Source organism: Diadema antillarum, unplaced genomic scaffold (genome assembly GCF_040938485.1).
Source record: "Diadema antillarum isolate AM-2024a unplaced genomic scaffold, OU_Dant_1.0 seq00001069_RagTag, whole genome shotgun sequence".
In the NCBI taxonomy this organism is placed as follows: domain Eukaryota; kingdom Metazoa; phylum Echinodermata; class Echinoidea; order Diadematoida; family Diadematidae; genus Diadema; species Diadema antillarum.
The window spans coordinates 114894-139894 of NW_027271894.1; the positions used below are offsets into that span (position 1 = coordinate 114894).

Here is a 25001-nt window from a genome sequence, read left to right on the forward strand (position 1 = left end):
TCATTGGAAAGTACAGAATATGATAAGTTTCTACCATTCTTTCTAGATTAACAAATGTAAGTTCATTCAAGAATACATGGAATATTACAGAACACCAAAGAAATGAAAACTGATTTATATTCATTATCTACAGAAAATTATCAAAAATAGTCATTTTTGCTACCTATAAAGTCAGTAAGACTACAGACAATAAGAAACAAAAAGCAGATGTGCATATATGCTCCTCACTTTTGTAAAGTGGAGTCATTTGGTTATATTTAGTCTTCTGTTACTCTACATGTGACAATACTACATTTCCCTGATTGATACTGAAAAGTAAAGTATTTGATTTTTTTTTTCTCTGTCTCTTTGGATGTTTTGTGTACTATTGGTTAAAGTGTTTCAAATTGAGCTTGCCTTTAATATGCTTCCATCTATATCATATGATAATACCAAGATAATCTGTACCTCTGGAAATTGAGTGGTGGACACTGTGCCATGAACTCACAGTATATGAGTGTGTAGATTTGTACTGGGCCAGGATTTGCAAAAATAAAGATGTTAATGCATTGGTAGGTATAATTTCACTTCGTAAGGCCTCACTGTCATGAGACAATCCATTCTTCATGCATGTCTTGCCAGAAATTATGATAACACATGCTCTCAGAGACTAATACTGACTGCTACATATAAGTAGTTTAAATTCTCCTGTTATTTTAAAATGTTTGAACACATGTTACGTGCTTACATGGATTTGAAATTAAAGGTCTCTTGGAAAGTTAATCTATTGCTTATCTCATGGTCATTCAGCAAGAACTTGAAAGCATAGTGGTCTTGAGCATTACTTGAATAGCTTTATCAAACATCCTTATTTCCAGTCTTCTTCGCACTTTGAAGTGAAACATATCTTCACAACTTTAAATGAATGGAGATAAAAGTGTCATCTTTTTATTATTGATTGTGTCAAATATCCGTATTTCCACTCTTTTCCACATTTTGAAATGAAGCACATGTCTTCACAACTTCAAAACATTCAAATAACTGTAGATAAAAGATGTCATCTTTTAATTATGGAAGTGTACAACATACCTTTGGCATTAGTGTATAACTTACACATCATGGAATGTTTATGACATATTTTGTGGGATGATAAGATTATGTGACCGTGCAACACAAAACCAACAATAAGTCTTACACACTAATTTTGTGTTAAGACTGAAAATAGGTGATATGGGCCAACCCAGCCAATCTTGAGTTTTTCTTATTTTCTGAAAGAGCAAGTCTTCTTCTATATTATACCAAAGTATGGGATCATAAAACGAAAAGGAAATTGTGTTTATAGCAATCTTTTTCTGGAACACTTTTTTTGTAGAATAGTGTGATTAGGTGTTTCTCATAGAGTTCTCTTTTCATTTCTTTAAAAAAAAACTGTCCATACTCTTAACTTTCAACTCCAATAACTTTAGGAAGGATGATGCTACTACTCTGAAAGTTGGCATTGATCATCTACAGAATGTGTTAATAAAGCATGCAAAGCTTAATCTGTTAATCTCTTCATTGTTGCTGCTCCATCGGTTAACATCCTGTTATTTGTTCCATTCATTGCAGAGCTAGCACTGCTTGATAAAGACTAAGCGCTTGAATAGACGCTATACTTCAGAGCCCCTTTACTCAGTTCACATTTTCCAGAGTGTGTGCTTCATTCCAGTATTAGGATAGGTTAGGAGAGTCCAGTTATATCGAGTTATACATCATTTTTGTGCTTAAAGTTTGCTCTTTTAAAATCTTCTCTTAACTAAAAATCCATGTCTAGCGACTTTTGTTGGTGTTGCGATGCAGGGTCACAATGGTAGGTGTTCATGTCAATCACAGAATGATGTCTTTTCTATGCAAGTATTAAAGTAAGTGATCAAGATTCATATTGCCTGTACGATTGAACAAGCATTTCTGTTTGTTTCCTGACATTGTTCTAAGGAATGTCTGCCTTTGTTGTATTTTTCAGGCTCTCCCAGGAGCAAAAGTGAGGCTGAGGCAGCAGGGTTGTGAGTACAAATTAAGATTTACATGTAACATCAAGGGTTCTGGTGAGTCTCGACGAAAACTACTCCAAATTGCCTGCACATGTCCTGATTTATTCCTACTTTTTTTCTCAAATGTCCTACTTTTTCCCTCTCATGTCCTACTTTTTCCTACTTTTTTAGAGATTATGTTCCTACTTTATTCCTACTTTTTTACATTATCCCGCTTGAAAGCCTGTGCACAGCTGTAGTGTGTGTCACATGTACAGTAGGTGAATCATGTACTGTGATAAAAGAACCCAAAGTTTGAGTACAAAATGTTGATTAATTTTTCCCTCCTTGATAGAATCTGCAAATGCATTGTGAAGCATTCATTGGAGAATGAATAAGATTTGCTGTGATATATATATATATATATTTTTTTTTTTCTTCTTTTTTAAAGCTGATTTACAGATGGGTACTCAATCCATGATAAAATCTTAATAGAAAACTGCAATATAATCCTTGAATAGCCATGACATACAAAACATTAAAAAAAAATCACACATACTATTTGATGAATTTATGTTTACAAGTAGAAGCTTTTCTTTTTTTTGGGGGGGGGGGGGTAGTAGCAAGCATAACTAAGACATGTGCTTTAAATCATATTAAGGTCTTTCTTTTGTTACTCTTCAGTTTACTTCTTATGTTTTGTGACTACTTGATACTTTTTACTTGCACAGATGACCATTAGCTTGGGGAAAATGTGTTCTAGTTCTTAAGGAGGCAGGTGACAGAGTACCACTCCAAGTGCCCAGTAAATTGAAAAAAAATCCTGACTTTTCCACTCTCCTAAAGTGACAGAAACTTCCCTTGGCAATACTGCTAGCTGCCATGACATATCCATGGCAACAGGGAGCTTTGTCTCCATGGAGATCATTACCCACTCAGCATCGGATCTGGTAGAACACCTGTAGTGCGTCAGAGAATTAAAGCTTTTGGTTTTGTCAGAATATTGCTTCTAACCCCCCCCCCCCCCCCCCCCCCAAACACACACACACAAACACCATCATTGGAATAATGCCCAAGTTGACTGATACAGGTGTATGAGAATCAGCCTCTAAAATGTGTATTTGTGGAAATGGAGTGAATTGTGATAGAATGTGCATGGCGAAAGAGTATAGTCCTACAAGACTGAAGTCACTCTCTGGGACCATTACAAAGCATGGGACATCTCTTGAGGGATTTTAGGACATTAAAGAATTGTTTATTGTATTTTTAAGTATTTTGTAAGTTGATTGATTGGTTGAATTCTGCTGACAAAATAGTTGCCAGTTCTGTGTATTTAGTCCCTCAACATCATGCTGTTTAATTACAAATAAAAGTCATGTACAACACACTGTTCCCATATCCAAGGTACATGATATGAACCACATGTGGTGTTGTAGTATTCCATAGCACAGTACCAAAGAAGAGAAAGTTAATCCAGAAATAGAATATGTAAGGTACATTTGTATTGAACTTGTATTCCTTGCAGCATACAGGTACAATGGAAAATTCACAGAGCTACATATATTTCTATGCACTAGTGCATTCAGACTTTATTAATCCATTCATATGAACTGTGTGTGGGAAGAATTATTTCCATATTCAGAAATATTGTATTTTTGTTAAAAGTATCCATGTTCAAATACGTGTATGTGTGACAATTGTAATGAACAAAGACACTGCCATGACTAAGTTCAAAAGTTCAGAGAGCATGGTACTATGAACCTGTACTTTTTGCTTAATTGTGTAACATGATACAAAAACTTATTTGACCCAGCAGACGAACTCAAAGGTACTGGCACCTGCTCGAGGAGTTCGCTTAATTTCTTCCGCAGAGTTATACCCATCAAGTGATTGTTAAACAATCCCACAAGGTGTTTTTGTGAAGGCTAGTGGACATCATATCTGAGCTGATTTTAACTGCAAATGTACATGTATAGTGTGTTAAAACTGTCAATTTGATTCAAGAGGAAAAAGTGTGAAATTATTTTCATCATTGATACCAACCCTCTGATAGATTTATTTAACTGCACAGCTACCAACATTCGATGAATTATGAATCAAATGGCTTCTTGAAATTGAACCAAGGACATTTATGGCCTGGTTGAATTTTACTGTTTTCTGTGATACAGTCTTTGATTGAAATTATTTCGTAGGGTTGTCTCATCAATCCATTACTTTTTAAAAAAGTAAATTAATCACAATTTTGTATTTTCGTTCATCAAACTTGGTTGTTTTCACTTAAGAGAAATAAAAAAGTCATAATGAGTAAAGATCTCAGCATTTAATCTTTGATATAAAGATGAACTGTGAAAGAATCTCCTAATCCTACTTGAATATCTGTAGTGCATTATTACTGATTCAGAAGCTATTCATCAATGATACAGTGTAGCTAACTGTGGATGATACAAGTTTACGCTCGAAACTAAATAATCATCTGCATGACACCTAATTTTCAAAATTGAACTTTAAAGTGAGAGGCCCACTGTCCCAGATGAAAACTACTAAACTGAAAGAAATACATATACAAATGTACATTGTAACTGCAGCACTAGTAATAAACCCAATAACATGCGATGTTAGTGTACTGCACGCAATGGAGATTGACCTGAAAGATACACTGTAAAGGAGGAATGGGGGGGGGGGGGGTTCCACAGAAGTTGTGCTAATTTTCAAATTCTTTGATCATCCCATCCACACAATTTGAAAATGCAATTAGGATGCACAGTGAGAGTGGTATAACAACATGTTTACTGAAACATTTAGATTGAGTACATTGTAACTCCTTTCACGACCCAAGAAAGAAAACATGGTGTACCTATATATGAGACCACCTACCACCAGAATTATTCAGGTATGTATATTTGTGCACATATATTGCTATGGCCTAAATATGAGTACTGCATGTTAGTCATGCTGTAGAATGTACGTACCACTGTGTGACTTTTAGATTCTATATAATACAACTGATATATTCATATATCGGACACACACACTTCCAACTGTGCATACACACATACACACATGTTGACGTGCAAAGTGAAAATTATTGACATCATTTAGAATGCATGCATATTTTTGAACAGCAGTCTCAAAGATACAGAATACAACGATATGCCAGTGCCAGCTTTGGACACAAGTCCATATATTCTTTATTATGTGAAGGTTGATATGAAGACCCTGGGACAGTCCCATCAGAGATCATCATGCCTTTATTGGATTTTTGCCTCCATCCCCAATTAATCTGAGACGCTGTGACGGACCACTAGATAAGAGGCCGCAGGGTCTCTGCACTGTCTAATTACTTTCCTCGTATACACCCGGGCAATGCTCCTGCGATGCGAGCAGAGAACATTCATCTGTATTAGGGTAATGGACATACTGAAGCAAACTAGGATGTTTTTACAGATGTCTTCATATATTTGGCTTTTTTTTCTGTGCAATACACATAGCTGACTTGTTTTTCAATTTGTGAGCCTGCATTGCATGCTTACAGTTCATCCATTTTCATGAAACGGCCATTTCTGCATTTAGAAAGCCAGAATACATTGCACATGTTGTGCATTTTATATTAAATTTTTTTTTGTCGTAACTGGTAAGTTTAACAACAAAACACTAATTTACATGTAGGTCTTTGACATTTTCAGTATTTGTGCAGAGAGACGTTTTGCACAGTGTATTCTTTGAGTGATTCTCATCAACATATCAATATTATTATCAGAGGATTTCTTCAATTCAATCAGAGATGTATGGGTAAAAAGAGGTTCCCAAGTGATATTGGACATGGCTAGTAACATCTTTCATGTATAATATATGCCATGCCTTGACACCATTTTTTTTCCTTGTCATTCAGGCCACTAAGCTCTGTAAATCTTATATTTTGTTGGCCCCGATAAAGAAATTTAGTGGCCCAGAATAACAGAATCATAACAATCCATTTTGAATCTTAAGTGCTTGACTGTGCCACTAGAAGATAGCCTTTTTGGCCGTATTTTCTCCAAGGACGTAGGGTTTAGGGTTGTGGTTGTGATAGGTTTTTAGGTTAAGTTTGATGAAGGGATTAGGATTAGGGATAGGGTTATGTTTATGGGAAGATTTTATTTTTGGGTAGCATGCAGATATTTCATGGGAGCACTTGTTGTAGGAGCAATGTCATGGAACAGGTCCATCAGATGGAGTATCAATGTTGATAATTTACCAGATATATTATGCATCTTTACAGTACGTCCAAAAAAAAAATTACAATTAGATTTTCGCATTGATAACACCAAATATGATTAAACTGTCTAAATGCTACTTCAGGGTCTTAAAATGTAACATCTTAGCTCTATTTTGCAGAAAACCCCATCCAATTTGGTTAAGCAGTCACAGAGAAATGTGGATTGTTGTAAAGCATGTCATGAGTCTGATTCTTCCAAGTTTAGCACTTCGATGATCTTTTGTGTTAATACAATAGACAGAACTTGTAGGGAAGAGATTCCTGACATCCTCTACAAAAATTCCTCATTTGTCTTTGACCACTGAAGCAAATCGAATGGGGTTTTCTGTAAGATGTTGGCAATGAGTTATAGTTGCATACCCTGAAATTGTATTTGGAGTGATTCACTATTCTTAAAGCTATCATTGTGGAGGGTACCGTTGTAATTTTTTTGGGGGACATATGGTATTGTAGAATTGTGTATTCATGTAGAGAAGCCACCACTTCATATCAAGTGCAGTTTTAATCTTTTTATGCATTTCTTGCAAGTTATGCATTAGCTCTATTTTGGGAGCTGCTGAACATTGTTAGTGTGTGTATATGTGTGTGTGTGGGGGGGGGGGGGGGTAGGGGGAGGGGGGTCCATCTTACTGGTCCTAGTTGGGTCACAGGGGTATACCACCCCACCCCCTCCCCAAAACCTACTGATTGAGCAAGTTGATTTCCAGGGTTGTTGTGGGCTATGAATTAGATTAGATTTTTTTTTAAACTTCAGAGTGAAAATTACACTAGCCATTATTGATAGTTTGCATTACACAGGATGTTGATCTTGGGAGAGTCTTATGGCATTGTAAGCTAGGATTAGCAATGCATGACAAGCCACAAACATTCAATGAATATAGTCCAGTCTGTCAGCAAACAAATGCCATGAAACTGTGTATACACCATTTGTTTGCATGTTTGCACAGTATGCTAAGTGCTTGCCCCAATTAAATGCCTAACCTTTAATAAAGTGTCACCTATTTGCAACCAGGACTGTGTGTTTTTCATTTCAAAATCTTGTCTTGCATACTCTTTTGCCCTGCAAGATATAGTCATGCTATGTTTGCAACTTGGATTGAAACACTTTTTTAAAGTACTTGCACACAGCTTGCAGCATGCTTTCTCGCATGTGTTGTATATCAGATACCATGTTCACAGGAGAAGAAGAATATGATACTGATGCTTCCTGAAATGGCAATTTACTTTTAAGTAGGCAAAGCATGCTTTGATGGTTTAATAAGAGGGAGAAATGTTACAAATCCATGTGTCATTGATTCCCTGTAGTATACATGTACGTATGTGGTGCATAGGAGGAAAATTGATGCATTTTTACTTTGTACATTGTGCCAGGAGGAATACCTAGCAGTGATCACAAGAATTTGAGAAGTATACATTCAAATTCTTATTCTCATAGGATAGTCTGTGATATCCTCAATTTAGGAAAGGGTGCAGGTGGGGGAGTGGGAAGGACTGCAGTAGAACTGTTCGATATCCTTCAAGATTACAGATCAGCTGTTACAGTGTAGCTGCTGTGTCAATCAGAAGAAAGGTTGTTCAGCCCACTGGGTGTGAAGAAAAAATGCCCGCATGAAGGCACTTTTTGGCACTGATTTTTGCCCTCCATGGAATGAACTTTTATATTTTACATGTATAAAAGAGGATCTTGTATTCCTTTCAATCTGCATTCATTGATAAAGACTTAAATTTGGTGGTGTGAAGCAAACCAAAATTGCTGTGGCATTGACCCCACGTGCCCAGCAAACTGGATAATACTCCTCCCTATGTGCAGAGCTTTTCTGCTAAAAAAATTGCCTGCTTAAAGCAAACATTTGTGGTCCTTTGGTAAATTTGCTTTTTGTCAAGTGGAATATTTCCTCCTGCTGCTCTTAGTTGCCAATTTAAGTCTCATGTAGCATGAAACAAGTGACCAGTCTTTCATAAAAAACTTATTACTGACACTGAAAGAATAGAAGTTTCATTGCATCCATGATGACGTTTTTACAATTAGGTTTTCTCGACGGGAGAATGTTTTAAAGACATGTCTGTCATTTTGTCATTCATGTACATCACTATGAGGATGAAGACATGGCATTACTGTACTGTTGTACCCTGTTGCTGGTGTAATAAAACATCAAAACTCTTCAATCATTGAATATGCTTACCTGAAATTCAGAATTGACAACAAACAATGTATTCAAATGCTACTGCACATGTAATGATTTTAGAAATTAAAGTTGCCAAATCATCTGCTGATGCTATGGCTCATTTCTGGCAGGTGTTTGCAATTATCATATTGCAATTATTGCGGTTACCATTTACTTTAAACGCATACAGCTTCATGGTTTCATCTTAGCTGTTGCCATAGCTACCCCGGTTGTTGCAACTTTAAAACAACAGCGGACATCTTAAGAGGAACAGGTCCTAGATTGGACAGTGCTGAATGATGGTGTACTGCAAGAGGTTGATTTTGAGGAGAAAATAGTTTTACAAGCAGCTTTAGTGTGATGCTTTTGTCATTGTATGTTTTGATCATGCATGCTTTAGTTGTGTGTATTTGACATTTTAAAAGGGAATTGCATACAGAGTAGAGTTGCTGTATGAACCTTTTCAAAATCTATCCAGGGATCGTCTGATAATTCAAAATTGCAGTTTGTATTCTCTCTGTATATTGTCAGATTCATGCTTCATTAGAGAAAATACCAAAGAGCAAATTTGTCAGTGTGGTGTGTGATGGGTCATAAAACTGAAAAGCTGCAAAACATCCAGAGCTATCAAATTACATTGCAAATATTTGAACATTTCAGTTGATGCAGAACTATGTCCTCATTTCAGTGACATAGGTCTGCCATGGGAGCAATTAGCAGTTTATCTCTGAATCAGATCTTCAGACTGCAACTTGTATGACACATTCCTGATATGTAACAGGGTCAATTTTTCATTCATAATGGATGATCAGATAGTATCCCCAAGTAGAGCCAAAATCTCCCTCTATATATTTATTCATTTATAAAGGACAGAGAGGCCCTTGTGTGGTTGATGCTGGGTATTTTTTCTGAGAGGGGGGGGGGGGGGAGAACTGAAGATTTGATGGGGAATAACAGGAAAATGAATGTGTAAAGTATGCAAGAATTTACCACATCTCAGAAGTAGCAAATGTGATGTATTACCAGGATATATTTTAATACCAGGATGATATCTCCTGACTATTTGACGCCAGCAAAAACTCTACTGGGAAAGAAAAAAAAAAGCAAGTTGCAGATCAGTTTCACAGTTCCACAGTTCCACCATGAAGCCCAGAGGCAGAGTTGAAATTAAATTTGATTAGGACTATGCCAAGGTCAATGGGATCAATCCATGAAATGTCATGGAAAATTAGTGCGTTCTATTTTGGATTTAATGTTATTGATGTTTTTTATCATAATGAATCATAACATACTTGTCTCAGGATGCAGGCATGTTTAGTACACACTCAAGATGATCATCTGCTTTTGCAAATGTTGCAGTTGTACTCAATAGCGAAATTTTTTTGCCACCTATTTGTATGTCACATGTTAACAAGAATGCAGGCAGTGCATTCAAGAGATTATGAATCAAGTACAACTGTAATACCTTACTTAACATAGCAACACAGAATAGACACTTTAAGCTACATTTTAAAATTCAATGGATGAACAGTTGCCTAGCGTATAAAAAAGTAACTGAACCAGGTGCTGATATAAGTCCATACAAATATTATGTATACATGTATCTTAAGGACAAACACCATTTCTTTTTGATGACTTTAATCTAATCTTACTTTAGCAAGATGGAAATGGAAATTGCTGTGAAAAGATTATCAGCAATGAAATAAACCTTTGTTCAAAACTAATAATCCATTCTTAGCACAAACACGCTCCATGATCCATTTTCTTCTTCTATGGTATTCATCTATAATGCATAATGGCCCAGAGTGAATTAGCAATAAGATGTGGCACACTCGGTTATAAGGCTTAAGGAAGATATCTGTCATGCCTCATCCCACTCACATGATTGAGCTATCTCCGTAGCAGTAGAAGCTCAAGTAATCACAGGCATATTCTCTGGAGTTTCTCAGATTTGTCCCCCTTTTTTTTACCATATTTTTTCCATCTTTGAGTATTGATATGTATGCAGAAATAATTTACATTTGTGCTATCTATCAGAGTATTTTGACACGAAATTGAATCTTTACAATCAGGGTGTAGTGCTCCACAGCATGATTTTATCCGACTCCTCCAAAGTCGTCCTGCAGTCAAAACATTCACACTTTAGACAATACCAACAAGACCTGCAATTCCATCCATACATTGAAATCTTGGATACCAATGTCATAATTGATACGTTCAGAGATATTTCATTCTGAGTAATTCAATTTACCAATTCAATGATATGAATATGAATATAGAATAATGCCAAAAACGTACAGAAGGGAAAAATCCAGGAATTAGGTAGACTCTCATAAACATACAGATAATAACTATCAATAGCAAAGAAAAATGACATCAACCTCTTGGTCGATAAAATATGAAAACAGTTCTTAGTGAGAAATATAGGTTCTCAGCAGCCTGTGAAATCTGTGAATTCTGCATATTATTAGTGTTTGGAAATAGATGAGCGTGAGAGGGGCCCCTGAATGTGTAGAGAGTCTTGTTGGAGAACACATGATATGCACTGTTCAGTAAGCCAGATAAAATTCACTTACAGTGATCAGCATAAGATCATAGCTCATCATGTCAGCATTGGGAAGTAGTGTACCAATTTACAACTCCTCAATGACTTCATGGACTGCTGAATGTTTCATTAGTTAATCGTGACGACTGCATATGTGATCATAACACCACTGTGGGATGATCAGGGTAGGCACTTAGAGGGTAGCCTCATAGAGACTTTAAAGTGTTCAGTCATAAAAAAAATGAATACTGAACCAATACATATACACAAAAGCACACATCCACATATAGATAATATATAATTATATATATGTTATATGTATATGTATGTATGTATGTATGTATAGATAGGTAGGTAGATAGATAGATAGATAGATAGATAGATAAATAAATAGATGAATAAATAAGTAAATATATATGTATCATGTATATAGGTGAGGTTGGTGATGAATAAGGATGTTTCAGGGGGCCAGGATTTATTTTAATAAGCTTTTGGCATTATGAATATCTCCTTCAGATTTATTTGTCTGTATTAAAAAAAAATGAAATTAGAAAGAAATTAATGTAAATGGAAGCATATGGGGTCAGAAATAAGGATTACCTACCTAAACTAACTTGGTTGTAGATGCCCTGGTATGATCAAGAGGCATCAAAATATAATTTGTGGAATATGTCTGCCTGGACATTGTGTTTGATTGTAGAAGAGGGCAAAAGTGAAACCTGAAATGCATGATTTCTATGATTTTGAATGACAGCATTTTTTTTTTAATACTCACTGTCAGTCTGGTCATTGAAGCATCTATTTCTGTTTCTACTCGGGGCCTCTGTATGCGTACTACTCTCTAGTGTATTTCTTTGTTTTTTTCTTTTTCTTCTTTTTTTATGAAGGGATATCAAAGATTGGATTGAAAGAATACTGTGGCCCACAATACATAACATGACACATCCTCTTTTTTTGTTGATAATATTGAACAGGGATAGTGCCAAGTTAGCAGTATTATGAATGCTCCCAATTTTGATAGACAGGTTTGGAATGAGCTGCTGTGCACGTGAAAGCTTTGTGGATGAGTTGCTTTGCTAAGTTACTGTGGGAGGTAGCTTGAGGTTGTTTGGAGACAAAATGTTAGCTTGAGATGGTGTTCCATGGGGGGTAAAGATACATATCTCATTTTTTTCTCTCCTTCATAATACTGTGTATATTCCAACCTCAGGTCAGACTTATTATCATGTAATCTCACATGAGCCGGGCCAGGGCGCAAAAATCCAAACTGTAGGCACAAGATTACGTCAGCATATACACTTTGGGAGGGACGGGAAAGGAAGCCTGAAGAAGAAAAAGCAGACTAGATTTCTATGCTCTTTCGGACCTGTGTCATTGTGCTGTAGGGTAATTGATCCTCACTTTCGCTCTTTCTCAGTGAGAAATACATAAAGTGGGAAAAGGTGACAAAAAAATCCATTATAGATAGAAAGGAGGAGGAGGGAGGAGAGAGGGGGGGGGGGGAGCATGCATGTGTGTGTGTGTGAGACGGTGGTGGGGAGGGGTGAGATTATGTGGGATACCAACCAGATCACTGGGAATAAAAGGGGCATTCTAGACAACAGGCATAAATACTATGTTGGAAGTTCTTTGGGATGAAAGGATGAATCCTAGAAGAAAGTCTTAAAGAGGCTATCTGTGGTTGAAATGTAGACACCGAAAGAATGGAGCAGAATCGCCCAGAATCATGAATTCAAGTACTGAATGTAGGCCTACTCAGGGGTGACAGAGAAAGAAAGCATTCGAAATGGATTGTAAGAGACTGCCATAGTGTACAGCTCAGCCAATGGTTCGTGAAGGTAGGTTATTCACCACAATACAAATGTTTAAGCAACGCATAATAGGCTACATTACTATGTCTTCATGGGAGAAGGCATTCTATGTGTATATGAAAGAGAGAGAAGAAAAAACAAATGAAAAGAACATACGGTGTCTGTAAATTACTTGAGCTGAGTTGTCTGATCAATCTGAATCAGAAGAGTTGTTCTTGATTTTTTTAAGATACTGCATGCCTCTGAAATGCAAAGTAGATTGATTAACTTGTAGACTGCAAGACAAGAATCATTTATCACAACAAAACTCAAAGAGATTGGAACATAGGGAAGTCAAACATTAGGAAACAAACAAGTTGTGGGCAAACACAAAAATTCATCTTTATGATAGTTTCACACCAAGATGTATAGGTAGGAGTTGTATATTTCAAAGAATCACCATGCATATGAAAACATGTTATGCAAATAGCTAAATGATACATTTATCTGTTTATTACCATTTTGTGCTACATACATCTGAATCAACAGAAAAAAAGAAGCTGAAGGTCAAAGGCAGGAATATGTGTTGTACGCTAACAAGCAACAGAGACCAAAGTTAGGAAATGGATAAGACTGTATTAGTACTGAGTAGTGATGGTAATGCCTTACATGTTTACCTGTATCACAAACATATTATTTTCATTTTGTTTGTTTGTTTTTTTGCTTCAAAATATTTTACCCCAAATTGATGAACTCTTTCAGCTCCAAGTTGCCCTGAGAGACCTCATGTTCTTGTTCATGGACTGCAACTAGGTTTACGCGCAAGGTCAGTTTATGCAAAAGTCGCTGAATTTGTTACCACAGGTTCCACAAAGCTGTCATAGTGCAGTAGTCAGCATTTTATAAACACTTTGTGTGGGCAAGGTAGCATGGAGAGGAATGACCGTACATGCAGACATTGTTGTGTTGAATTATTCAGAAGAAATGCATATTACTGTACGTAAATGCTCTGCACAGATAACCCATAAAAAGAGGGATGGGGAGTAGTGGAGCAGAGGGAAAGTGCAATATGGCTCTAAGAGAAAGTAATTGATAAAGAGCAAAGGATATGTGGTGGAAAAAAGGAGAGAGAGAGATGGAAAAATAGCCGTCAGCGTTAAGTTGAAAAACATAAATTGTTGTCTACATTGGTACTCCGTGGAGAAGGCAAATGATGCGTCCATTAGCCTGGAAAGAAGTACGACTCGGGTTAACATTTACCCAAACTGCATGAATAAAATAGTTCCTGAACACATCGATCATATGCAGTTACACTAATACCTGCTCCAGGAAATATGCCATTAAAGCAAAGAAAAGGTCAATTTTGTAGTTTCACATTACCTGCTTAGTGATATGCATGTCTCTGCCTGAGATTTAAAGTGAGTAGAGCAAATGTATTGCTAGATAAGACAATCAAAAGATATAATGATAATGATGATGTAAGTGATTAAACTTTTCTTCCCTTTAAAGTTATGGTATAGTTTTGGTTGAGATGGGGATTCAGCTTTTTAACTTTTTGTGAGATAATTAGAAACCACTTATGAAATATTAAAGAGCATACAATTCTAAGAGGAATTCAAAGTTTATTTGATGGAAATCGGTTTAGAAATGGCTGAGATAACCAAAAACAAAGTAAAACAAAGCAATCCCAAGAAAAGGTGGGTTCCGCCTTTACTAGGATTGCTTTGTTTTGGATATCTCAGTCATTTCAAAAACAATTTTCATCAAGTAAACTTTGAATTCCACTTGAAATTGTGTGCTCTTTCATATTACATGAGAGATTTCTCATTATCTCACAAAAAAGTTCAAAACCTGAAGCCCCATCTCAACCAAAACTATATCATCCCTTTGACTAGCAAATATAAAACATTTTACTTACTCTCTCTCTGTTTATTGGTGTGTGTGTGGTTTTTTTTTTTTTTGGGGGGGGGGGAGGGGAAGTGTTATCACATTCTTTGCAAAGTATATTGTCAAGAATCAGGTGGTGATAATACAAAGCACCATGAACTTTAATTGGGCCAGCAGAATTCGAATGTTTAAAAAAAGTTTTTAACAGTAATTCATGTCTAGCCAAAATTAGACGTTAACCTGTTGATGACAAGTCCCGAGTGTACTCGTGCAAGGGTCTAAGGAAAATGCGTGTTGAAGCACAATCAGCCTGTCCTCAATGGGTTAAACTCTATATCTGTGACTAAACCTTAGTTGATAAGCAACACATGTGATGCCTAATTTCCAATCATGCTGAAAAAACAAAGAAGTGAGGTGTTTTTTTCCTTCTTAGGTTTCCATGACTGTACATTAGCATTGACCTCTTGACTTAAGTGGAGATGACATATTGATGCTAGTCATGACTCTGATGATAATGATATTGAAATGAATGATAAAATTAGCAATAGATAGAATAAAGTGTATGGAAGGGTCTGTTGTACAGCACTTTCGAGCTTGATTTCACAGATATTTTAACTAACAAGATGTACATCCTGTCTATTTCAAACTTGATATTTTCTGTAGTTCCAAAAGTTTGCAGGTGTCTGCATCCGTGCTGATTGAGAGCAATCAGCAAGTTTGTGGTAAATGGCTGTTAGCTGCCAAGGATACAGCAGCTCACAGATACCTCCATTAGCCATTAATGTACAGGATGTACGTAACAATACCTGGTGTGATGATGTTAATGTACTGGAGCAGCAGCAGCCACTAGTACTGCCCCTGACATTTCTGGGAGGCGATGCTTTGCCACATCCTGCCTCACTGCTAGAGGAGAGTAATAGCCACTTTGACTTTAATCATTGTGTTTCCTTCCCCTTGCTGTGTGTCTGTAATAGGTGGAATCTCTCCGCCTCTTTTCATTAACAGGCTGTGGAGAGGTTGAATCCAAGAAAGAAGAGTATTTTTAACCATAACAAAATTGAGTATGATCCGGTCATGACATAGTTTCTCCAAAGAACCAATTCTAGGTGTACATGCAGAGAAATACAGTCGTAAACAGGTTAACGAGGCAATTACGTCAATAATCTCGTTGGGGATTCATTCTGCTTCCATGCGCACATTGATTATGGAAGGAAATTTCACACATCAACAAAGAAGTTGAAGAATGAATTTTGGTGGGAGCTTCCTTCTTTTTATTCGCCTGAAAAAGCAATGACATCTGCAATTAGGGATAAAAGATCAATAATGTCCTCTATTGAAGCATACATCTTTATGGTTACTGAGATACTTCTTCTGTATATACTTCTTCTGTATTTTTGTGTTGATTTATTTATGATGTTTTTCTTCGGAGGCCATGGAAGTGGAAAATATATTCAAAATGTATTTCTTTTTGTGGTCTGCTTCTCTTACATCATAGCTCAAAAAAGGTGCTCAGAGATGGCAAAATTATATTTTTCTTTTGAATTTTTCACGAACAAAGTAGGATATGCTTCTGTGCATTGCCATTTTAACTGTCTCATACTTTTATGGTTGAAAAAAGAGCTGCACTGCTATGGATGTGATGGATACTTATGCTTGAGTGCCCAGCATTGGTCTGACATACATATATGCAGTTGATATTACTGGAATATCTTGTAAACAACAATCTGAGTGAGATCTCAGAACATGTGAAAAAATATACTTTAATATATAGATCCTGTCAACACACCTGACGAATCCCTTTGCATCTTTTGAAGCTAGCATTGTTCTCAAATCAAAGTTCCCCTGGGTGATCATCACTTACCATTGTGTTTGCCTATTATTCATGGCCAATCCCACAAGCACACCTTCATTTGCACTAAGTCCTCAAAATGACAGACAGTGAACACACGCTTAGTAGCCTCGGTGCCAAAGATGTGATGTTGCATTGCCATCACCCATATCCCGGTTGCTGACTGAAAAGTCCTGTTTACCTTTGGGATCAGTGATTTTTAAAATTTTCAAGACATGACATTTAATGCGTATATGAGTTGGTCTGTTGTATACCACAAAACATCCTATAATATAAAATTTTCGCGATAAAGCCTAAAGTGTAAAGAGATATCAGTATTTTTCTCAAGAAACCGTAACTGTAGATGGTTTAGTCTGGAAGCATTTTTATCATAACTATTGTTCACATTTTGTATAATATCTAACAATGCTTAACATCAATTTTACCGATTAGAATTTTTCAGTGGTTGTTTCTATCCCTAACTCACATTTTAGAACTATTTTAAAGCACTAATGCTGGGTTTTTGTCTCATCTGCAAATGGTAAATTATGCCTTTAACGTCATTGGCCCCACGTCATTGTGGGGCCTGTCGCTTGGTGCATTCAAGCTTGGGGCCTTTCAAATGCATGCTATTATGTGTAAATGGGGATAGCGATTATGCGGCATTTCAGCCACAAATAGTAAGTGTTTAATGCTTGGAAATTGATGTATTCTGTGGGAGAGAGCTGCCCATTTCAAGACAGTACAATCTCTAATTATATTTAGCCAGAGATTATGATGGTTGAAGGTCTATTCACCCATTGAGGATGAGTCCCGAGTATACTTGGGCAGGTGTCTATGGGAAATGCGTGTTGTAGCATAATCAGCTCATCCTCATCGGGTTAATGTCTGTTGGCAGTAGAATGCTGCCTAAATGGAGACTGCATATACTTTGTTGTGTAAGTGTATGATGCATCAACATTATTTAATCCATATGGAAGGAGGCACATTCTTCTTGATCATTGTAGATGCCAAAAGCAAGGAGGAAGAAGAAAGCAAAAAATGAAAAGAGAAAGATAGAGAGAAATAAAGAGGTAAAGTGAAAGAAAATAGGGAGAACTTCTGGAGTAGTAGTGTTTGCTTTGCTTGGATTGCACACTGACTGTAAGGACTTTTCGTTACTTGTTTTCGTGTCTGCCTGGCTATAGTATGAAAGTGAGGACTGATTATTTGTGTGCTTGATGGCCTATCTCAGATGTCATTGATTTGTAAGAGAGCGCGACAGTGGAGAATCCATTACACGTCCGTATATTTTGCGGTTTGATGATTGGCTTCTGTGGGAAGACTGGTAACACAGGTTCCAGGAATTACGAGGACGATGCCCCATGCGCATGACAAAGCCTTATTGCTCGGATCCATTTTCATTGGTGGTTGTGCTTATGTGAAATTTGCTATTGGTAGAGTATTCTGGCATACAAACCTGATAAGCTAAGCATGCATTGAAGGATATTTAAATGCTTTGCTTGTCAGTCAACAAATTTTGCATTCAGAGTTTCAGGTATGCCTAGTTTTCTTTTGAGTGAGAAATAATACTCCAGGAAAACAAAGCTTCAGTCCATCATGCAGTCAAATCGTGCTGATGGCAGCAGAGTTTGTTTGTGTGTTTTTGGCATAATACACAAGTATTTATAAATCAAAAATATGTGTATTTATGTCTTCACCTACAGCCTCCATTAGTCTCACAGAAATATTTAGTTTTTCTGGTGTTCTTTTTCTCCAGTAATCTACAGGGATAGAAGAGTGACGTATTGTGGATCCAGAGCTCAGCATCCCACATCTCGATTCTACCACCACCACCTGACTACCACATCACACCACTCTTGCACCCTGCTTGCAGAGTGACTAGTGGAGAATGGGGGACACGGGCACCACAAACACGCCCGCCAGTGGCGAGTATGATTACCTTATCAAGTTCCTAGCCCTTGGCGACTCTGGCGTCGGCAAGAGCAGCTTCCTCTACCAGTACACAGATGGCACATTCAACTCAAAGTTCATCTCTACAGTAGGCATCGACTTCAGGGAAAAACGTGTGGTAAGTTGAGACCCCGTCCAAATTATTGCAGGTAGTGTGCTAGTCTTGAGCTTGAAACCTCTTTGTTTTATTGTATCTCTTGTCATGGTACTGTATGTCCTTCAGCATCTCTTGTAGGCTCATAGTAAATTATTATCTTAAGTAATTCAAGCTTAAATGTTAAAGAGCTAAAGTTTTGCCATAAAGGCTTGTCAGAGAACGGGTAAAAGGTTTATTGGTGATGAGCCATTGTTTAGCACAATGTGGTAAATGTTTTGACTTGCACATATATGAATCTGACACGATCCAAATACTTGTAGCTACTTTTATACTATTAACTATTGCAATCAGCTAATACAGACCAGAACTGTAGGAACCATACATGGGTTGGAAAGTAACACATAGTGCAGACTGGGAAATCAAATACTAATTTATATTTGTGCAGTGATTACACTATCTACCTGCATATTCAAGCCTTTCATAATCATGAGGAACATTTCCCTCAGATTTGTTTCAAGAGCTGTACAATACAAGCAAATTATCTCGTGTAGAGCAAAGTATCTACATGTGTAAAAGGAAAATACCAACGAAAAAAGGAACATACTCGGGAATGCTGTTTACTAGTGTTATCACCCCTGTCGAGACTGGAACGTGTAGAATTGAAACATACTGTTTGCCAAGAGATAAGGCGTGGACGCTCACCAAACACAAAAAAGATAAGAATCCACCTGCGTATCTCCCGAGAAACCGAAGCCAGCACCATCACCTGACTACACAGGATTGTCAGAGGGTTTCAGAGAACATAAATGCAAGAGCTGTTTGCATTTTGCCTAAATACCTGATGTTATGAATAATGCTTCCCATCCCTATCTTCATCAGTCCGTTAAATGAAACTCCTATATTGACATTTTTATCACAGACTTTTGGATTATGTTTGCAATTGAACTCAAAGCAGTGGGCCAAAAGATTTATTTTTAGCACAACCAATTTTTCATCAGGAACTTCTTTGACCTTTCCGTGGCTTTGTTTGAATGTGTCTGTTAGCAATTAATGCAAAGTAATCCCATAATCTTCATTCATGTTTATAGCTCAATACTGTCAGAGCTAACTACAGTGATAAATGTTGTTATATATGCGACACTGTTCATCATCGCTAGAATAGTTTCATTTTCTTCCTTTTAAACTGTATAATCCAGTGATCTAATTGATTCTATCTCTTCACTGTTGTCTGTGTACACAGTCCATATATTTACTTTTCATCTCAGTAGAGCATGTTTCATTTCATGACTTGACTCATTAACCAACTTGTTCAATCTGTCGAGTATCCATAGTTTATTAAGTAATGACCAGGACAGTCCACCTAAATACTAAATGTGTGTCTTCATGTGGCTAGTATATTACATTTATAAGCTATCCTTCTGGTGTTGCTTGACAACTTAAGTATAAATTTGTATTCAGTTATTTAAGAATTTTTGAACAGGCATATTTGGAAAAGAGAATAAGATAAGTCACTGCTCCACATTTCCAGAGACTCCAACCCCAAGCACCTTCTGATCTGGAGATTCTCCCGCCCGAAACCCCTAGCAAACGGGAGACTCCAAGTTGATGTGTGCAAAGCGCGAAGTTCCTAGGGTTTTAGATGTTCTCTGGTGCTATCTAAGGCTTATTTTTTCAACATACGATAGCAATAAGTAAGAAATCCTTTCCACCAGGAGACACAGAGCCAGGGCGGGAGAAATCAAATCTCAAACGGGAGAACGGGAGATTTTGCGAAAATGGGCTTTCGGCGGGAGATCTCCCGTCGAAAACGGGAGGGTTGGAGTCTCTGCATTTCCCCTGAGTTTAAGATCAGCTTGGATGAGATTCTTAGTATAACTTTTTACATCCTCTCCACACACTGAAGGGACAAAAATGCTTCTCTCTATAAAACTTGGAGTTATATCCAGTTTTGTGGAGAGGATCTCTATGGAAACCGCCTCATGATGCCTGCAGACATAAATTCAGTTCAATTTGAACAGATCTAGCGATTTCACACCACACATGAAGATTTGCAAAATGTCAAAGCCCGAGTCAAGATGACTTCTTGGTGGTTAAAGTGTGTGTGTTGACCATGTAATCATATTGATGGTTAGTGGAAAATGAAATCAGTGCTTCACTTAGATGTACGCACAGAGTACAGAGAGGTTCCTGATATTGTGGGTCACTTACTTTGCCGTAGTGGGTACAATTATCACAGAGTAGAGAATGTCCTGTGTACCTAATGAAAATGCAGACGTTACTTCTCCAGCTCCTCATTTCATATCTTTGTCCATTTTTGCATGACAATGATTTCTTACGATAAAACATTAGTCTTTTTAATGAAAACTCTGGTAATGTATTGAGAAGTAACTTTTTATTTAAAAATGTTCAGGGAAGTGATTCCAGTTCCAGGGTGTCGAGAAGGGCAAGCAAGGGATGATTGTTTTAATCCTTGTCTGTCAGAATTGATTGAGTTTTTGTTTTGTTTTGTTTTTTTGACGTTGTGCAATCACCAGACCAAAGCAAGATTTTATATTCATCCCACAGTATCTTATCATCGAATGCACCCTAAGGTATCATATATTTGTTTGCACATGATATCAGTTACAAATATATATATTTTTTCCTTCCAAGCACCATAGGTCACTTGCATTGATACCATTTGAAATATGGGACTTTTCAATTAGTTCTGAAAGATGCAAAATCAAAAACCCAGACAACAAATATTGAATTAATGCATTTCGAATGTCTCCACATCTACTCATCCCTTATTACTCGCTGGGCAAGAAGATACATAATTTGTAGTGAGCCTACGTCGCCTAAGGCATAATGAGCAGGGGGTAAGAACTCTTATTGCGGGGGGAGGGGGGGTAGCTTAAGAAGAAATTGATATAGTGAAGATCTTAATGGAGATGAGATAGTGACACAATTGATATTTGCCTGCCACAACAATATTGGGCAGATTCCTTTAAAAAAAAAAGGAAAAAAGAAAAAAAAAATCCTACTAGCAGAAATATGCTATGTTTAATACAAAATTGAACATTATCTTGCAGTGTATGCATAGAAGCTTTAAAATGTCATTCATCTCTGCTCTCAGAAAACAGAAACCAGATTGACATAAGAATATTTTTTTTGTCACTTTATATAGTACATGTTCATTTTGATTTATATAATGATAATGATAATAATAATAATAACAACAACATCAACAACAACAACGACAATGATAATAATGATAATATTTTCTTATAATCATTATCATTATTAATTTTTGTGCGAGGAATGGAACGTAGTACTTGGTGACATTAGGCATAACATGATTTTGAAAAATATGTGATTAATGAAGTTATGAGACCCTAATGTTTGCAAACCAATGAATATAAAGATGAAACCGTCATCAAGCTAGACCCTGGTGGAAAAAGGAACTGACACCCTGAATTGCTTTCTGGTCTGCTCTTATACAGTCATGGCACTCCCTTCAGAATCAATTAAGCGTAGATGCCACAGACTTTAACTCTGCAGCTTAAAAGGGCAAATGGTGATATGGAAGGCAAAAGCGCTTTGCAAATTAGCAGAATATCATCACCCGAAAGCTATAAGATTTTCTAGTAAATGTACTTTCTAGTTGATATCAGGAGTATTCTAGTTTGACACCCGACAGAGTCAGGAGAAAATGAAAATGGGTATTAAATTCTGCTTTGGTGTATTACTTGTTTAGTTGTTATTGTTTTTTTCCAAAATATATCCATAGGTCTTTTTTAGAGTGAATTTTCAGTGTCTGCAAAATGCAGTATGTACAGAAAAACCGAGGGCAAATATCTGTTGCACCAGACTGCCCTGCCCTGATATCTAGGGCAATGCAAATTTGAAATCTGCATTGCTAAGTACTGTAGCTGGTGAGTATGTAAAAAGGGCAAAAGGCACATGTCTCTGCTTTTCCAATTGAGTATACAATGGAACAAATGGTTGTACTTCATAGAGTTAGGTGACTTACATTACTCTTTATCTGGAATAAAGCTAGTGTCTACATAGGTTGTATTTACAACATTTTAGTATACCATAGAAATTTGATGAAAACTTCAGAAAGAGCAAGTGCTTGAAGTCTGTCAATCTACTCATTGTTCATTTTATCAAAAGCAGTGGTCCTTTATAGGTAATCCAAATTTAAATCTTTATCAGACATTCTGATCAAGCTTTCTCCCTAAAACTTAACTTTTTTATTATTCTCTAGTGTGGCACTTGAACAAGATGCAAGTGGATTTATTGAATGAATTACTTACACTGTATTGCCATGAAAACTATTTTTTTTTAATGGATCAACTTGATATTAAATGTTGTGCTTTAAATCCACACAGACCTTTAAATCCACACAGAAGTTTAACATCTGTAGCAGATAACTCTGTTTAGGGAGAAGAAAATGTCCTTTTGGTCAAAATATCATTCTTTTGAAACTTGTGTGACACTGTTTTGCAGAAGACACATTGCTACCATCTTATCATCCTTAGACAACCATGTTAAAAACTCCCTTTTTTCACATTAAGATTGTATATTGTATATATCTGTAGCAGTAGACAGGATACACTGTGAGAATTGTTATGATTGACACGGCAGTTTTCCTGAAACTCTCCCATTTATGGTTCTTTTGTCTTTGGATCTATGCTTCATATGTGAGACTTGAATACAATGCAAAGGAATGAATGAAAGAATCAGAAGTCAAAACTATCGTGACATGAAATGAATATTCTGTGTTTATTATTTTGGAGAGTTTGTAGACTCATCTTGTATCAGTCAATATCATCTTAGTCAAACTCTAGTTCTCGTGATGCATTCCTGATGACTTCGATGGGAGCTGATAAGCCAGAAACCTACTCCAGAAATGGACGGAGAGGTGAAACGAACTTGGCGGCTCATCCTTCACTTTCCATCTCTCCAAATAGTTGACGGCATCTCCCTCATTTCTCTACCAGTCGATGATTGATATTCCGAGAGGGTCGGTTCTTTCGGGGAGGCCGCGGAGCGTTGATCTCGCTTGGCTTTCACACCTGAGAGCCTGCAAGGAAAGTGGCGCTCAGCAGTAAGGTCGCGGCCAAAGTGTTGACATCTTAAAGGTGATGTCTCCCCGACCATAATCTACCGTATCAAGACAAATCAAAACAAAAGCAAAGAGACAACAGTTTTTAGGGTTGACTACATGTACATAGGGAGAACAATGCCAGGTAATATGGGAACTAATTACACTAGACACAACTTAACTTTGCATGCTGAGAGCAGCTTTATGTGCTGGTCCTGGTCTAGAGATTCCACTTGCCATATCCCTCAGTACCAGTTCTTTGCATTATGTCTGTTAGGGATAATGGAGAAAATCTGTGCATTTTGAGAATTTTTCTTGCATGTGGCTTGATTGATATGCCAAACACACGAAAGGTGATGCTAATCAAATCTAAGGTCAAATTGTGATTGCAAAAGGTTGAGATTGATTACCGTAATCTTGGCTCGGTATTGGCCATTACAAAATTATTTTGTGTTACGTTCATCCTCTACATAGATTCCAAAAGCAGATGGATTTACTTTACTTGAGGAAAACAACAAAACACGGACTTTGGAATAAACGGCATCTCTCAAACCCAGATTTCTCCTTGACATTTACTATTTCCAGCCCTTTTCACATATACGCTGTCCCCCTTTCCACACTTCGTTGCGTAAACAAGGAGAAAAAGGCGCCGGTATTGGAGAAATATGCAAGGATTTGGGCGCATTTGGTGAATGCAAGCATTGATCATGTGAAGAACAAAACTGTGCCTGCCAATCCCAGTACCCCTTTACTTGAATGTTGTTTACATGATGAGACCAAACATGAACATGAACATTGGTGGGGGGGGGGGGGATTGAGAAGAGATGGGGGTACGCACCGCTTATCATGCTTCGCTCGCTTGGAGACATGTTTCTAATTTCACGCGGAATTGCACAGCCGGGAGCGCGGTGTTCGATGACGAGCGGAGAGCTTCTGTATTAGGCGGCATGTCAACATCGGATTGTGCCCACGACTTTACAGGGCTCCACTTCCCGACATGGACAGAAATCCACTCAAAGGAGTGGGATGGGGATAACCCTCCTTAATACGAATTGGACAGGAACAGGATGTCCTCCATTAGCATGTCAAAAGGTTTTGGTCACTCACAATTTGGCTCCTTGGTCAGTGGCCAGAGCTCATGTAGTGTGGTAATTTTGTGAGCTTTCAGAAATATTGACCTCATTAGATATAGCACGTGCTGCTGCAGGAACATTTTGCCAGCTTGTGCCAGTGTAATCCATCTGGATTTTGTTATATATACCAATTTGAGGGAGATAGTACTTTCAATCTTCTGATTAATCATTGCAAAAACATCAGCTAATTTGTAGAACATATGGGAGTGTTCTTTAGTACTCCGAGCAAAGAGTCAGAATAGTAAAAAAAAAAAAAAAGGATAAACCACCT

At 37.2% G+C, this 25001-nt stretch overlaps 1 protein-coding gene across 1 annotated transcript in view; it reads left to right on the plus strand.

Moving 5' to 3' along the window:
- The window catches only part of LOC139743333 (ras-related protein Rab-27A-like), a 116093-nt gene that overhangs the window by 5048 nt on the left and 86044 nt on the right, over window positions 1-25001 (plus strand). Inside the window, exon 2 of the mRNA XM_071653824.1 lies at window positions 18218-18529. Within this exon, the coding sequence (XP_071509925.1) occupies window positions 18350-18529 (180 nt within the window). The 5' untranslated portion in view covers window positions 18218-18349. The remainder of the gene's footprint in view (window positions 1-18217; window positions 18530-25001) is intronic.